Source organism: Lissotriton helveticus, chromosome 7, assembly GCF_964261635.1.
Source record: "Lissotriton helveticus chromosome 7, aLisHel1.1, whole genome shotgun sequence".
Lineage (NCBI taxonomy): Eukaryota > Metazoa > Chordata > Amphibia > Caudata > Salamandridae > Lissotriton > Lissotriton helveticus.
In genome coordinates, this window is record NC_136068.1 from 281,960,433 (window position 1) to 281,975,992 (window position 15,560).

The 15,560-nt window shown below is 41.3% G+C and overlaps 1 protein-coding gene across 1 annotated transcript in view; it reads right to left on the reverse strand.

The window, feature by feature from the left end:
• The window catches only part of LOC144768423 (protein-glutamine gamma-glutamyltransferase E-like), a 104,009-nt gene that overhangs the window by 16,824 nt on the left and 71,625 nt on the right, over positions 1–15,560 (reverse strand). Inside the window, exons 8-12 of the mRNA XM_078652066.1 lie at positions 11,706–11,809; positions 10,513–10,755; positions 7,348–7,662; positions 4,867–5,081; positions 256–389 (exon numbers count right to left, since the gene is read on the reverse strand). Of these exons, the coding sequence (XP_078508192.1) occupies positions 256–389; positions 4,867–5,081; positions 7,348–7,662; positions 10,513–10,755; positions 11,706–11,809 (1,011 nt within the window). The remainder of the gene's footprint in view (positions 1–255; positions 390–4,866; positions 5,082–7,347; positions 7,663–10,512; positions 10,756–11,705; positions 11,810–15,560) is intronic.

Here is a 15,560-nt window from a genome sequence, read left to right on the forward strand (position 1 = left end):
GATTAAAAAGCGAAACAAGTGATTCGGACTGCAGATTAAGCACAATTGTTAAACAATTGACTACATTATTTAAAAGTGTGTTGGATTCTGATGTGTTCTTTGCCCAAACCAATAATCCTGAGCAGTGGCATTTTATAAATGTATTCTTTCATTTACCATCTGCCCCGTCTCCCCACCACGTCGGCAAAAGCTTCAGCATTTCAGACTCAAGGATTGACCTTGCAAACCACAACGGCAACCAATAACCTTTGTTACCTTATTTTCAGCTGCTTCTCTAGTAAACCGTTGCCTTCCACCACCAGCTCGCATTTGCTCACATCCTTATCAAGAGGATTGGTAAATATGACCTCCACTTGTAGAGGCTGGTTCACCTTAGCCTGCCCAGAAACCTGGAAAAACAAGGTTTTATGATATATATTAAGCATGCTATTTGGAATGTCTAAGTCAAGTTGCGTTGGGGAGACAAGAGACCTGTGGGCACTGGAGAAGGAGGCGAAGAGAGTGAAGGGAGGAATGAAACATGGGAAGGACAACTGTCATAAAGAACTGAAACTTCAGAAAGAGATGTGAGGACCTCACATATTTGTACTAGGTGCCTTCAACCTACATCTTGAGTCCATTCATCGTATCTCTTCTGTTCAATCTATACACCACTCTCATTACATCTGTTCACCCTCTCAACCCCACATAGTCGGATGCTCTTCTAAAGTTATTTTCATGTCTTGGTGTGTCTTTTTGTATGAATGGGTTAGGAGGTCGTGATGTGGAATGTTAAGTGTGGATGCTGTGAGAATGCATCAGTACATGGACTGTTGGGGTGTATGCATGTGTGCTAGTCTGGCAGTTATTCAGAAATGAAGGGAGAATTGAGTCCCTCTTGGTGGTTGTAATTTATTGGTCTAACATGAAATAATGGCCTTACCTACTAACTAAGTCTCTCCTAAACTGAAGTGACAACCCTATAATTATATTAACCTTTTCCACCTCCTCTCTTTCTCTCTCTCTCTCTCAAATTTTTTCTTTCTTGCAACTGTCTGCAACTAGCCCTCACCTTCTCACCTTCAATAGTTTACTGGACAGCCAAACATGTTCTGTAACTTCATATGATCATTTAATTTTGCTTTTTAGAGATTTGCATGCTGATTTCACCAACATTTATTGCCAACTTGGTCGCAATTCACACCAATTCATGTTGTTTCATGTTGCTTTGAAAAACTGTCGGCCTGGCTATTTAATCTGTATGGTGAGGAATGTCTAAAAACATCGGGGAACTTTACAAGCCCTTTGCCCTGCTGGTACAGCCCCTTTTTGTGACTCTCCAGCAAACAGAGTGCTTTTCAGTAAACTCAAACTTAAAGGGCAAGAGCCAATGTTTAAAGTGCTATTGTGCTGAGGTACTTTTTAATTTGAATGTCTACCTTCACATTGTTCTGGGGTTTAAAGTGCGCTGTCTTTGTTCTTTTTAATTAAAACGCTCTTATAACAATAATTTCTATTGTTTGTCCTTCAATTCTTTTGCTCAGAATAATTAGTGATCTTCCTTTATACATTACGAGAACCCTGGATTAAAGTGCAAATGCAATGCAATGATGTTCTGGTTATGCATCCCAGGTGTCGTTTTTCATCGATGTGCTGGTGCCCTGAATTGAGTGCAGACTCGTACCTACGAGGCCACACATAGCCACTTTGTGTGACTTTTCATGGCCTCCTGGATATGGTGTAAGGTAAAGCAGTACAAGTCACTGTGTTGCCTGACACTGTCAGGGAGGTGTTTCATGGATTTCGCGGTGGGTGTTTCCACATAACACTGATGGGTTTTGACGCCTTCTCAGATTTACTAGGATCTGTAAACCTTGGCCTCAACACTGTAAACCTCCCCAGGGCAGTTGTAACGAGAAGAATTATGTTTATTTCTCCTCATTTTCTCCTCTTTCTTTGTATGCTGCATTCTGCAGCACACTTAGAAAAAGGAAAACACCTCCATGTCTTGTTTTTGTTCAGGAAGGTGTCCCAAGGCCCAGGATACCTCAACAACCGCCTCAACTTCTACGCTCCCAAACGCCAGCTTCGATCGACCGGCCACGCCCTCGCCGCCGCCCCCCGCATCCGAAGAGCCACCACAGGGGGAAGGTCCTTCTCCTACCTCGCCGCCAAGACTTGGAACTCCCTCCCGACCCACCTCCGCCTGACCCAGGACCACCTCGCCTTCAGGAAGCAGCTCAAGACCTGGCTGTTCGAGCAGTAGCGGACCCCCCCTCCCCTAGCGCCTTGAGACCCTCCGGGTGAGTAGTGCGCTATACAAATGCTTTGATTGATTTATTGATTGATTGTGCACAAAAGCAATTCTGCCAACAACACAGCCTCCCTTGAATCATGGTGCAAGGGTGCCTGCATTGGCAGTAGGCGCAATATTGTGCACTGGCAGGAAGGACAGGAATACACCGTATCTTGTAAATACTGTGCATCCCTGCCCTTTAGATTTGGCATAGGGCAGAGCAGCCAATAGACATGAGGCGCTGCCCTAGGCCAAATCATTGAAAATGAGCCCCATTATGTGTATTGTCTTCCTTGTTTCATGTTAATTGCAGAAAGCAAATCATTGTTCATTTGAGGACAATTTCAAATTAATGCGAGTCTGATGATACATTAGATCAATCTCTTCACTTAATGACATTACGGGAACTTCCTGAAGTTGAGAACAGGTCTATTAAGTTCTGTATGTGCAATTCCAAGACTTTGGGGTATGTTTCACTGCCAGTAGCGGCTCCTGGAGGGAGTGCTGCCCGGAGGTGACGCCCAGCCGGCGAGGGGCAGGGTGGGGGGTAGTAAAGTCTGGATTATTAACAAAAAAATTTTATTTATTGACTTTAATACCCCCCACCCTGCCCCTCCCCCGCCCTGCGTCACTGCCCGACATCACTCCCTCAAGGAGCTGCTACTGTTCACTGCAGAATAATGGTTAGTCTTTCGTGTGAAAATGTACACTGAAAAGACACCATTGGCCTTTTTTATCCGAAATTTGTTTGGTGAGGGAACTCAAAATAACTGTTTACAATTGCTTCGCCAAAAGATTTTTTAAGGGCTGTGCGCCAAGTACTATTTTTAATTGCAACTCTAGAATGTACACTATGACATCAAAACACTGGACTATACGTTCACAGAAATGCAAAAGTGGTTCTGAGGAAGAACAGCACTTAAGAAACAATTTTATAAAATAGATAAGATTTCACACCCCAAGAGTGCCAGGTCACTTAGTGGAATATATGCTACTCACTACCGAGGTTCACAAGACACAATGTATACATCATGTAGTCATGTTCTCCCTAAACATATGGGTAAATGCCCAAGGGAGTGATGGGCCCTTTTGTAGGCTAATACAAAGACCTGATTCTCAGTTGTGCGGAAAATAAAGGGCCTTACCTCCCCTGGGCATTACCAATACTTCAGAATTTTTAAGAGGTGTGGAAATAACACTTATTATGTTCCTGATAAAAATGAGGCATAACATGCAAACGTGTTATATACTGCTATGAATTTCGAAACTTTTGTCTTTTAATCGGATATTATTTCCCAAAAACTGTGAGCAAGTTTTTGCTGGCAATATCTGTCATGCATAAAACAGCAAGGGTGTGATATTCAGCACAACCAGGTACGCCAATTTCTGCACAAACTCCTATTTGCATAGGGATTGGATTTTACTCCAAAACTCAAATTACGAGCCTTAGAATGGAGCATCTGTACTTCTGCATGTTGCAATTTAGTTTAAGCAGCAGGACCTGGTATACTCTATAGCAGCAGGTCTTAACCAGTGGTCCAGGGACACATGGGGGGGGCCGCGAAGCCTACTCATGGGGTCTGTAACTGGTTAGAAAATTAAATAATATTAATAGATGAATCAAGTGTATAAAAATAAAGAAGCAAAATGTAAACATGAACATTATAAAATGTTTTGTGAACATGAATGAATTTTATATTGGAGGCTTAAAATTATGTTAATATCCTCAGACTGATTTGTGGGAGCAGTGTGGGTTCATCAAACAGATTGTAGTATGGACAATGAGTGCCCTAAATTAAATTTAGAAAAGCTGCAACCTTAAGTTGAAAATTTAAATTGTGTTTTTTTTATATATTTGTTTGTGAATTACATAAAATATTTCATCATTTATGTATTTGCTTGATGAATACATTTTTCATTAATTGTGTGTATTTCTTTGTGGTTCGAATCATCTCAAATGCTTAGGCTGTAGTGCCTGGCTTCCTGTAATGACTCAATGGGGATCCCTGGATCTCAATAAGCATTCAGTGGTGGGCCACGGGTTACAGTAATGATGAAGTTGGGGTTCCACAAAAGTCAAAAGGTTAAGAACTACTGCTCTATAGTGATCAGGACTTACATGATATGCTGTCATTATGCTACTCCTTGTTTTGTGGGAGGTTTTCCCAAAGGATCAAATGCAATTGCATGAAGACAGTTTTTAAACGTGGAGTCTCTCACCACTGGACTGATCTCCAATGTCGTTTAGTGATGCTATGTGAGGACACAGTAGAGTGGCTCTGGTGAGTGGTCTCATCTTTTTTGTACTCCTGACAAGTCTGTTCCATACTAACCCGTAGAAATGTACCCTTAATCAGCCTGTTTCATGCAAATCAGCAGGGAGTGTACCATACTTTTCCCAGATTCTGGAGGATTGTGGAAGATAGCATTTCGGGTGATAAGTAGATGAGATACTGGAGGGGGTCCCTCACCCTAATAATCAACATCATTGTTTTATCTGGATGTCTGATTTCTGCAGTAACTACAAGTGAACTCTGTACCACTGTTGACACACAATGGATAAGCATTGTTAGGGCACTGCAGAGTCTTACACATGAAAACGGTGTGATGCATAGGTAGCGGCCAATAGCCCATCTTCCTCTTGTTACCTTCACAATAACTGGCGGGTTCTTCAGGGTAATGTCTGTTTCCACCAACAGTTTTCCACCTTTGTCGTCATTACACACAGCATTTACTTGGATCAGGTTGTGCTCGGTCAGGCGCCCATCGTACTGGGCATATGTTATAACCAGTGAAATTTGTTTCTCTGAAAAGTTGAACAAATTCTGTCAGAATGTGATGATGCCTTCCAGTAGAGTCACATTTAAAGAGACGAGTGAATGTTACATACCAAGCTACATCACATGCATATTCTCTGCTCATTGCAAGATCACATTCGTTTTTTTTATTTCTATTATTTTATGCCCCTCCCACAGGTTTGTTGTTTTGGGTGACCTTGGCCCAGATGAGGTATTACTGGTCGCAAAATACTTATTGCAATTTACAACCAATAATTTTGCAACCAGTAAAGATTCTTAAAAAACAGCTTTGTAGTAATAAGTCAGAACTTAAACTTCTGAGTTGTAATGGGACACAATTTAACCTACCTTATGAATATTAAGGACATTTGCAATTCACTACATTTGGAGGCCATCACAGGTATGGTGAGGCGCTCAGGTCACCGGCAGACTATCATGCTTATAAATACTTTTAAAGAAAGCTATTTTTTTTTAACTGCAGCCTATTCCCCCAAAGGATACCTTGGATCACTGCCTACTCTTCAGCATTTTTCCAGATTCAGAAAAGGGAATGGGTCTCAAGGGAACCCTTCCCTTTTGCAAATGCATTACCACCTCATTTACATTGTCTGTACCTTTTCAATATTTTGCAGCCAGATTTAGGTCACAAAATACTGATACATATAATACAATTAGGTATTTGGAAAGGACGCCTGCATGAAGCTCCTTCCAGATACCAAATCACTTTCCATTTGGAGTCCCATACTAGGAGTGAAAAATATTTTCTGAGTCTTAGAACGGGATTAATAAATAGAAAAAACATTGTAACAATTGCAAACTCCAAATTGAATGTTTGTGACAGTTAAAATGCTTACTTCATCCGGCCCTTTACTACCAATTTAGTGAGTTCAACTATCAAAACATTTTTCCGTAATCATATCATTTTTAAATAAGCTGTTGTGAAACAAAAGGTAAAGAGCCCTGGTCTTCTCCAATGACATAATGGTTACTGCATTGTCTTGAAAATGCTACATAGTTGTGGCACTGACATCTTAATACTTACTGATTTGTGCACAGTAGTCAGCACCATAACAATCTTGGCCATTTCCATAATTGTGTCCAATACTTCATTTAATGCTGGAAAATAGCTCCACACTCAGAGCAGCGAGCACAGGAAATTTAATAGATCAACATTTCATGTAATGAGTGATAACTTGGGATAGATATAGAAACAATCAACCTAAGCAACCAAACGTCCCTGGAAATAGAAAGAAATAGGGTCCATGTCTCCTCTAGCCAGCCGCAGTACCCCCATTAGGGCAGCAAAAGTGAAAAAAAAATGGTAATAAAATGAATTACCATTTTATTTTTCTGTGCTCCCAACTTGAGCAGTGTTGTGGGTAGGGCTGCTGCTGACTGGCAGCAGGGGAGTGTTCACTTCACTAGTTTACACTGCACTTATCTCTTTGGCCGGCTGTATTGCAACAGCCAGCCTGATATGCGCAGTGTAAACCTCTCCAGTTGGTTGTCTTAGACAGCTGGGTGGAAAGCAGGTACATGCCCCTGGAGCCTACTGGAGCCTCGAGGCAGCCCATTTTACCTAAACATCCAAGATGGAAAAAACATATTTGGTAAGAGTTAGCAATGCTGCATTCAGAGATATCATACATATGGTTGAACTGATTGCAAACAAAGTTGGTGTTAGAGAGTAACTCAACCTCATTTAAAGTTTGGAGGGAACCGAAAATGTCCTACTATTCTGAGTCATGTGGATCGCTTTTTAAAATACCAAATTTCACGTGCTTTGCCTTATTTCTGGCCCTTTTTTCCCCTGATACTTTTTGGCAGGTTTGGCCTGCAGGATTTTATCAGAAAAACTGTGAGGTTGAAATATTTAACACACAACACATGATACTGGTAACTTTGCAAGCACGCCTTCAAACAGGGATCACAATTTAGCCCTTAACTTGTATTGAAGGTCATTGAGCTTTCTCCAGGAATTAGAGGATTTTTCTGTTCCCCTCCACACTATAAATGAGTCCCTCAGTCTTTCAAAACAGTTGTAATAACACCCTCACTATGTCCTGGAAATGTCTGGGATCCGATCATATCTTTGAGGTTTCTGTCCTAATATGCTGAGGAATGTAACATTGATCACTGCTTTCCATTTTTACTCAAAGTTTGATAATTTATTTGAATTTTATATTTTTTGCCTGTTGTATTCCTGTTATCTGTGGAACTGAAAACGACCAACAGGTCTAGTGCTCAGATATTGGGAGACTGTAGTGATTGTACCTTCATTTGGACCCAGGGTGACAGCCTGGGTATCCGACATGACCTCCTTCACTGGTTTGCGGGTATAGGTGATGGCGGTGGCACTGGTCTTCACGTCAATTTTCAGGCTGTCCGAGCTGTCGTTTTTGAGTGACAATGTTAAGCTGATCTCTTTGCCAACTTCAGGGGTGCCCTCCACCAAAAACTTTCCAGAGAATTGAGGCTTTTGTGCAGGTGCCGCCTCCTCTCTTGCAAGACTGAAGGCTGCCATTCTGCTTGCGCCACCAAACAACTTGTTTCGGGCCTTTTGGAAAATCTCTCTTTCCTTTGCACTTCCTGAAAAATGAAGCATTGTAGCTCAATGTAAGCCAAAGCACACTAAGCAACTAAGGTATTGAAGTCTCAATAGAGCTTAGCATTCCCAACAAGCAGCTTTTGCTGGCAAAGAGTACATCTGAACATCACCATGTCTAATTGAATAGAACACTGTCAAATAATTTGCTCTGGGTCAAAGTGTGATGATGATAAACAAGTCCCCATCCCAATAATAAGTGCAGATGAGCCCCACGTACAACCATGTGCACCCATTACCATAGACTAAAACCCTTTATCTTGAATTTCCCGGGAGTCGTAGGAAGGGCCTCCTATGACTACCTAATCTTTGGCGTCTATAGTCAGTGGAAGTTGCCAACGTTGTGTCCACTTAATCTAGTAGGTCTCATAATTATAAATTCAATGGGAGAAACTGGTGTGAATTGCAAAATAACATATCATGGACTAACATTGATCATGTGTCAATGAGATGTCTGTGTCTGATTCCTATTATTCTAGTGTTTAGATATAGCTGGTCCATTAAGCAGCCAACAGGCATGTATTGCACCAAATGTTAAAATCAATACATGTAACGTAGATTTCATATGCACAATAAAGATGCACACCTTTAAAGAATACTACATCGCAACAAAGTAACAGTCCACCCCCACTCTCAGAACCCAGCTTCCCTACATTCACTGACTGACTCTGTTTGCCATTATTCCTGTGAAGCGTCCACTGCCTTTCAGCTAGTTCTGCACTATACAAATACCAAATACTTAAATACATACAATCCCATCACATAGTTAAACATTTTCACTGCAAGTAAAACGTTTGGTTGTGGACAAAAACATCACATGATTATGTAGTTCAAAAGAAATGTGTGCAGAAGGGTTGTCAATGCAGTTTATGGTGTAAGATAGTGGTCCCAGGACTCTTGGGTTGCGACTATTGGTGTGAAAAAACTGTTGGAGTTGATATAGATGATCCACCGAAGTAGAGGTGGAGGCTGCAGGATGAGTGGCAAGTCCCGTGGGGGCTTCTTGTGTCAATCAAGGGGTCTGAGTAACGTATACATATGTTTCCCCAGGAAAACACCCACTGCTCTAAAACTGACGTTTTGGAAACCTACACTCAGTCTTGTCTAGGCCATGCTGAGTCGTCAGCACCCTATCCTACAATGGGACTAATCACACTGCTCCACATAAGCTCTTTACAGAAATCACAGCCTATGTATTCTTTAAATGGTTGTGGCATTCTGCTTCCTAAAGGATAACTTGTGCTCCTGGAAGGCAGTGGACAATTGAACGGGCGTGAGCCTTTTAGGCCCTCACACCACCATGCCCATTGAATTGTGGTGTGCCTTTTTTGATACAACATCTGGGCAAATCATTGGGTATTGGGGGAAGCGATGAGCATTTTTCAAGGTCATAGCCCACAACCTGCATTATAGTGAATAGATTGTAGCTTTTTAAATGCTCCCTGCACATCTCAACCAACTTGACACTTATCTTGAGAATATTTGGAGTTAATATTAGATTGTTCTAAAGAGCTCTGCATTCGTAGTATGCTGGAGTTTGATAAATTCACCAATCCTTTCTGCAAATCACTGCTCAATGTATGTGCCCTGCCTGAGCACAGTAGTACACATTCACAGCATGCACTTTCCTTATGTGACATAGTGAAGATAGAATGCCCAGAAAAATGCTTGGTTTTAAAGGAGACTCTGAGCATAGAGTAGAAAAGAAAATTCTCTTTGTCAAGTACAGAATCACTAAAAATCCCCTACAATAGACATTCTAGAATGTTGCTGGTGTGATGGTGACAGCTGTGGTTTTCGGATCTATTGTGACACTCTTCACAGAATGGCCCCTTTGACTACGTCCTCTCACTCCCAGTGAATGCGTAAGTGAAGTTCAAAGTAAGCTCTGATACTTCATCTCCACAATAAGCGGACTTTGCGCCGCGCCATTGTAGCCGAGAGGCATTTCACCGCCTACACTGCTGCGCCTAATTAAACAGCACTGAAGCTGTAGTTTGCCAAATGACCGTCGGAAAGGTGGGAAGGGAAGCGAGGGCATACGGCACCCCCCAAAAAATAGAAAACTGCAATAACGACAGGGCATTCTCCTGTGTCAGTGTTTGCCCTGTGGTTAATGTCGACAACTTCTTCTCCATACCTTTCCAATGTAAAGAGCGTGATTTAGGAAGGACAGCTCATAACACCCCATAACCTGCTTATGGATGCTAACTAGAATAACCTGAGCGTGATGGGTTATATTTGTAAAGTTATATCATATATAATGTCTAGGGATGCTTGTAGGTGTATTAAATTGGCACTGGCACAGTGACCTGCTTGGCTAGGTGTACGATGAGTAATGTAGTAAGCTTTTTTTTGCAAGAACAGTGGGCAAAGGGAACATGGGATGCAAAAAGTGGTAAACATACTGAGAGGTAGAATGTTTAATTAGAAGGTGGAGTGTTCATGCTCCAGTGGGGCGAGATGTAGAGTGTTTCACATGCCAGGTACACTAAAAAGCAAAAGGTTTGTTGGCAGGTTTGTTGGAATGTGCAAAGGGTTGTGTGTTGGGGTTAATGTTACGTCAATGTCAACATAGACAACCAACATACGTTCAGGGTAAGCATCCATAGGAAAGTGTAGATGTATTATTCTTAACTCCACATCTACTTACCTTGACGATATCCTGGAAGTCAATATTGTGAACCTGTCCTAAGTGCAGGTCTACAGGGTGTTGTGACAGGTTGACTGGAAGGCATAGTGACTTATTATACAGTTTTGCTGGAAAGAAGACAGTGTAGTGACAGATTTGTTTGACCACCATTTTGAAATTGGTAGTCAAATCACGTGCTTACCTTCTGTATATTTATAGGTGTTGGTGACGTCCACACGTGCATCACTGCCCACGGCCTTGGTGCTGGTTCTCTGGCCAATTGCCTTGCTATCAGAATAGATCTTTTCACGATTGCCATCTTCATCCTCAACCATCTGAACCTTGTCAGCATTCACCTCACCAAACACAAAGGGGGTATCGTAGAGCAGGTCAACATCTCCTTCTTTGATCGCTTCGCGTGAGGTGGGTCCCAGGCGAAATATACCTAATGTAGAAAAAGAGTCTTGACACCCTTACCTTGAACACAAAACTCTTGTCTGCCCCTAATGTCCCTCTTCGTCCTATTCGTTATTGTATATATACTGTGTAACTGGAATACCCTCAGAGTAGCAAGCGAACTGCAAAGCAATGTGATGGACACTTCAAGAACTTTCACACCACCATTAATTAGGTGTCCACAATAGCTATATAATGGTGTAATGTTTCTATTTTTGATGTTTTATTTACCAATATGTCACAGTGGTGAGCAAACCTTCCACAGAGCCCCCTCTGACATTTTTAATTTCAGAATAAGAAAAAAGAAAATCTATAGAAATATGAGACTTGAAGTCAATGACTCCCAATACATTTCAATACTTTAAGATATTGATATATTTACTACATTTTTGCACAGGTGTATGTACATATAATGCACTTTTTGGTGGGATGTTTTAATCCATACTGCTGAAGAGAAAGGGATGTTTATGTTCTCCTTGTTATACTTCATTGATGCCCATCATGGCAGCAACCTATATTCGAGGGAGTAGTTTCTGCCTTCTCTAGTACAACTTAAATCCCTAACATTTAAATACAGGCAGCCACACAGGGCTGAAAAATGGAGAAAATCTTACTTGTGGCCTTACAGCTACAATCAATGTCTATTAAAAAAAGGGAAATGTTCTGGAAGTTTATGACTGTATATTGATGCCAAAAAGGTTTTTTAAAGCCATATCTCCTAACTCAAGTATATTGTTTGCTCCTGTAGCGTATCCTACACCACTCTGAGGATGTACATTATGAGGCCATTGGCTCAATTTTTGGGCTTTTCATCCAACTCCAGGATTGCTGTTGTATCTGACTATGGTGTCAGGGATAACCCACGGGGTCTAATTTGAGCAAATAAAGTCCTTAGCCGGCACATTAAGGTCAGCACTTTAGCATTTAACATATAAGTACCTCCACTTTCCTCTTGTGGAGTTGCGTCAAAAATCTGCCATCCATTGTATTTTGGTCCCAGGTCATCTCGGATGAGCCAACCTTCATTCCATACATGGAAATTCCTACAACAAAAAGGAAGCCACAAAATACGTTTGCAAGAAAGACAATTACTGTAAATGGAACCATTCTGCAGACAGAGCATGATTGTAAGCAAACCTCCTGAAGATCAACACTGCTCTGGAGAAGGCCTGACATCTGTATTCAATATGAGAGTGTAAGCCTGTAAGGAAACCTGCTGTAGAGCTTCTTCACTCCTCACCCATGGAAAACACTAACTTCTAGAGCGCCTAAAACATGCAGACAGGTTGTTTGTGTCTGGGAACTGCTTGGCAAAAGTGGAATTGGCCTGCAGCTAGAATGCACCTCAATTTTGCTTTAGACTGAGTATGTTTTCAGAAGAGGCTTATTCATAGTATGTTCTGGTGCTCACATTATGAATGAGGTTTTTCTGTGAGAATGGAGTATGTTCTATCTCTGAGGGAACATTGGAGGGCCAACCAAAAGCTGCAGGGTCTGTTATGCCATTATGGAATTTTGAGGCTGGAGGTGATTGAGTCCAGTATGACATAGTTGGAGAGACAGATTGCGATGCAGCTGAAAACTAAAGAGAGGAACAGAACACCCCAAGGTCCCTTCATTTCAGGAGGACCATGGGTGGAGTTTTGAGTTGTGAAACTTCAGAAAGTCAAATAATATTTTAGAAGGGATACTCTTAACAGATTAAGAAATGTATTTGGTGTAGGTTACCATGCAGTTCTAAGTGAAACTCTCCCAAGCCCTGGTAGATATGGCACAAGCAGCAGGCAGTTACCCAGAGAAATATGTGCTACGTTCAAGTAGTACAAAATAACGTTAATGTTAAGAACACAACACAATAAAATTCCCACACTAATTTAGAAACATCAGAAAAAAAAAATCATAGGAAAAGAGATGCAAAATCTATTAAACTCAGACACGACAATTAGGAAATATGGGTTTTGAAAGTTTTACAGCAAAACGTAATAAGACCACAAGTGCTCTGGAGAGGTGAAGCTGAGGTGGCTGCTTTGTCCTGTGCACCTGCCAGTGTTAGGAGAATTTCCCATCCTGAATCCTGGCAACTTTCTCACCTCCATTTATAGAACATTCTTACCTAAAGTACTGCACATATTCCTTGAGCCCCTCATCCAAGATGGCCCTGGCCTTTGGGTGTGCGAATGAAGGTCTGTGTTGGCTTTCAGATTAGAGATGTCAGTTATTGAGACCTATATTTGTGATCCCCACTACATAGGAAGTACTATTGTGGCACTCCTTTGTGTTTCTGTTTGTTCCTGTCCCTCACCACAGGAATCATAACTGCTAACCGGTGACTGCTGAAACCACTTTAGACTGCCTGCTATCCATCCGGCCTGGTCTAGTGGCTTAGAGGACTAATGCGTCCACTGTAGGGGCCTGTGTTAAACCTCATGGTTCCAGGTTGAAATCCCAGTGTGTCCACTCATCTTTCTGAGGTCGATAAAATGAGTGCCATTTAATTGGGAGACAATAAACATCTATTTTTCAACGCCAAGATACCCTTGGATGAAGATGTGCCTTACAAATACACATGTCTTCGTATCCTAGGGGCTTGTCATTAACACCTATTAAGGGATGAGTATTTTAGTCACCCCAGTGGGGCGAAAGGCAAACTTATTTCCATCAATTTTTCTCTTAGACAGTGCAAATAATCGTTTTTAACAGTTATTTTGGCACTACCGTCATCAAGTCTACTTTCCCTATTAAATTATTTTTTCAACAGCAGCGGCTCTTCTGCTATGGCGGAGGAGCATTGCCCTCTCAAAAACATAAAGAAATGAGAAAAAAAATAACACTCAATTTATTTCTCCTTTCCTGGCGAGTCATAGAGAGGGGAGGGAGGGGGGCACGGGGATGACAGCACAGAGGAAGTGGTAGTGCACTCCCTTTACTGCGCATGACGGTTTGGCCGGCTATCTCAGGCTGGCTAAACCCTCATGCTCAGTGAATCTCTCTTCAACCCCAGCTGCATTGCTGGGGTTGGAGAAAGCAAGCACAGACACCCAGTCTGTCCTGGAATGCTAATCTCATGCGAGAGCAACTTCAAGATTGGCTGCAGGTCAGGCTGTGAGAGTGAGCCTGAAAAAGAGGAGCAGAGCAGCACGACGAAGGATGCGGCCAGCTGAAGGTAAGGTTTTTTTTTTTTTTTAAATGATCATTTTTTTATTTTGCTCCTTTCCCTATGTGACCCTTTTGCCCCTCCTCGCCGCCTTGCCACTCGTAACTGACACCGTCCGCTTCCGGTTTTTAATAACAAATGGGGAACATTTTGTAATTATTTCTCTAGCATTATGAAAGACTTTTTTATCCAAAATTAGGCCTGCTCATGGAAAATGTAGTTACAAAATAGCAGCATTTATATACGTTAGAATCAGCTGTCTAGATGGTGATTTTAACACCAGCCAGGTAGACTTCAAGGGTTCCGTCTGTACCCATATACCATTTTCATGCATCTGAGTGGTGTAAATTTACATTGCAGACCACTTTCAACATTTAACTTCCATGCCACTGGTGTAGTTTATGTTCCAATTTACCATGGTCCTCCTAGAAACTTAATAATACAGTTGTGTGCAACAAATTAAAAAATGTATGTTCATGGAAAGAACACACTCTCTGCCACTGAATGGCAATGTCACACAGCACAGTGTTATAAAAGGTGAAAGGCCAGACAAATCGCACATAAAAAAACAAATTGCTACGAAACTCTGCTCTGAAACCAACTCTGGATCCCTCTCATTTTAGATCAGAAGAAGGCTCCCAGGTTCATAAATTTAGACCTGAATTAAATTGATTAAATCACTCACATTAATGGGGTGCTATGCCTATATGGTGGCAGATAGACACAAAGATCACAGGGTCATAGGTGAACCACCAATATCCCAAATAAAGCAGCATTTATAAATTCCACACTCCTCCAGGTGTTGATTGAAGTCCAAGCATGTAGCACTCAATGAGCGTAAGGGAGAATGAGTGTAACCTCGGTGATCTACATATGTAAAACCCAGTGTCATTAATACCAAATTATATGATTTTTATGAGTTAACTGTAGTCTCGTTAAATTATTAACCTAAGAAAAATAAATTCTGGGAAAGGATTACTTTACATCACATAATGTTCCTTAAGTTTGGTTGCAAGGAATTTTGACAAGATATCATTCCAACATCTTAAAGAACTGGTGAAGTGTGCAATATTAGGGTTATATTATTAGGGAGACTTATACACAGCAAAATATCAAGTCTGGAACAAATGTGTTTAAACAAAGTTACTGAATGGTGTTTTACAAATGCAATCCTAGTCTAAACCAAGCTCATGCCAAAATGATTCATAGTACGATATTTGAAAAATGGCACCGCTGCCAGTCAATACCTCCGTTCACTTATGCAGCACAGCTTTACTAGTGTTATCAGTGTCCATTACATGTATAAATGAAGCCAAGAATGAGAGAGAGTTGAAACCTATTGGCTTTGCCAATACCTGTTTCAAAACTGAACTAAATATTGCTTGGAGGAGCAGATTACTTATATAAACATAGAGAAAAATCTTTGCTAATTTACAGTTGCAATCTTTATGCAGCCTGGTTGTCCCGCTGGCCAAACAGCAAGGTCTGAGACTTTTGATGATGAGTTGTCAGGTAGGTATTTAGGCAAATATATACCAGTGCTATTAGAAAATGGTGGAAACCATGGGGCATATTATCAAGGGGGTTTATCTCCGCTTTTTTGGCTTTAAAAGCCAAGAAAGCGGAGATAGAATTATCTC